The 2,063-nt window shown below is 38.8% G+C and overlaps 1 protein-coding gene across 1 annotated transcript; it reads left to right on the forward strand.

Annotated features, from left to right (window-relative positions):
* Nucleotides 1-1,714: 1,714 nt before the first annotated feature.
* Nucleotides 1,715-2,063, forward strand: COCSADRAFT_42132 (uncharacterized protein; the record flags this gene model as incomplete). The annotated part of the gene is made up of 1 exon (XM_007708054.1): nucleotides 1,715-2,063. A coding segment is annotated over exon 1 (179 nt), but the record flags the coding sequence as incomplete, so codon positions are not given.

Raw genomic sequence — 2,063 nt, forward strand, 5'->3', positions numbered from 1 at the left:
TGTAAGGGGCTGCGCTCTAGGGAGCAATCGCGAGGTATACAAGAGGTTGTATTCGATGAGGAGCTAAGCTCCCAAGCTACGTAGCTGTCTATATACAAGCTGGTTACCCGAGTAACAATCGGACCGGTGAAGTCTAGGTGCACGAGGCAGCTTCTGGGTCCTGCGGCTGTCGTCTGAACGTCGTTCGGGCGGTGCGCAGAGAATCCGGGTGCTCGAGACAGCACCCGGGTTCTGCGAGTAGGCCGAGATTCCATCGAGGAGCTATCCAAAGGGCGTTCAGCCCGTTACATAAATATTCGCTGATAGGGTGCTATAGTAGTAGTTATCTACTTATTAGGTATTCTTAAACTATTATTAGTATATAGCGCAACCCTTCCTATAATATATCTATAAGAGTTTACTATACTCTACTAGCGTTTCCCGTACTTAGACTCTATATATTCTATAGTTTTTTGCTATATATTTCTCTGCAGAAATTATGCTATAATAGTAGTCGTCTACTCTTTTAACATTCTATTACTATTTCTTATAGAATTAGTAATTAATCGTGCACTTAATCTAGCACAGCTCCTTATAAGCTTTTTTTTCTCTAGGCTAGTATATATAGTAATATCACATACGATACTTATTATGCTATAGATTAGTATAGTAGTAATTATCCTTATTGTCTCTAGTCTCTTCTTACTTCCTTAAGTAGTAATTATAATATTTTAGGTAGTTAACCTAATATAGGCGCTCGTGTTACTCTATTCGTTCCTTAAACGTCTAAGGTATCTTCTTATTATTAGATTCTTTAAACCTAGGTTATTTTTAGATAGCCCTATAGATAATCTTATCTACTTAGAGTCTTAAGATTATAACTTACCTATTAATATTATAATTATTAGCTTAGTGTATATTAGTTCTATAAATCTAGCACTGTTAGTTTCTTAGGCGGCGTAGTACTTCTACCCCTTTAATCTACTAATCTATTAGTAGTAGTGCGTTCTACTTAAAGTCTTAGAGTTCTATTACCTCTTATACTAGCTTAAATACCTTATTAGTAGCTTATCTTACTTCTTTATATAGGTCTAGGTCGCTAAGGGTTTCGTCTAGCTTCTTAGTTAGGTATAGTATTAGTATCTAAATTATTCTAATCTTAACCACTCCTTATCTAACTTTATATTTTAGGTAATTTCTATAGAAGTATTCTACTTTACTATATTAGAGACATACCTTATTATTATAACGCTTCTTACGTTCTTCTATAGAGAGTCCGTTATTATACTATTCTTAGAGTTTTCTATTCTTATTCTTAGACTTATCTTATACTTTACTAGTTATAATAGTATCGCTATTCTTATTAAACTAGCTACGCTATTTCTTTATGTTAGCTATCACTAGCTAGGATTATTTACTTTATTAGTTTCTTTTTTTTAGTCTATTTGTTATGGGCGGAGAGGCCTAGCGAATGAGTATGCTTCTACCTATCGTACAGAAGCTAAAAGATAAGAAAAAGAGAAGATAACTAAGTACAGACTTCTCTTATACCTGCTCGCTTCTGATCACGTGTCCGTACAGAAGGTATATCACGTGGTCGAAGATCACGTGATCCTCTTCAGTAGAGATCACGGGCGCAGCCCTTTACAATACTCCCCTCCTCCACTCGTACGGACATGTTTGCGTTTGTTTGTTTTCCTAGGAGCACGCGGCTGCCTAACTTGCGGTGGAGCAGCGGCGTTTGTTTGCTCTAGTGAAGGAGGATTTCCACGAGAGCAAACGCTCCCTCCGTACGATATGTAGAGCTGCCGTCTCTCTCCTTCAGCTTTTTCTTCCTTTGTGTTAAATCAATTTGACTCCACTACTACACAGATTTCTTCTTTTCTTTCTGACCACACTCGTACGATGCCGCCGAAAGCGCAACCACCCCCTCGCGGTGTTTGGGCCAACGCAAACACCAACAGTTTGCAGTTTTGCACTGACGGTGGCCCCAATGACACTATTAACAACGTGGCTAACCAAATCTTCGACGCTGCCCACCAGGCTCTGACTCGTACGACGCTAGGCGCTGTACTGCCAACTTT

This window comes from Bipolaris sorokiniana (genome assembly GCF_000338995.1).
Source record: "Bipolaris sorokiniana ND90Pr unplaced genomic scaffold COCSAscaffold_149, whole genome shotgun sequence".
NCBI classification, from domain to species: domain Eukaryota; kingdom Fungi; phylum Ascomycota; class Dothideomycetes; order Pleosporales; family Pleosporaceae; genus Bipolaris; species Bipolaris sorokiniana.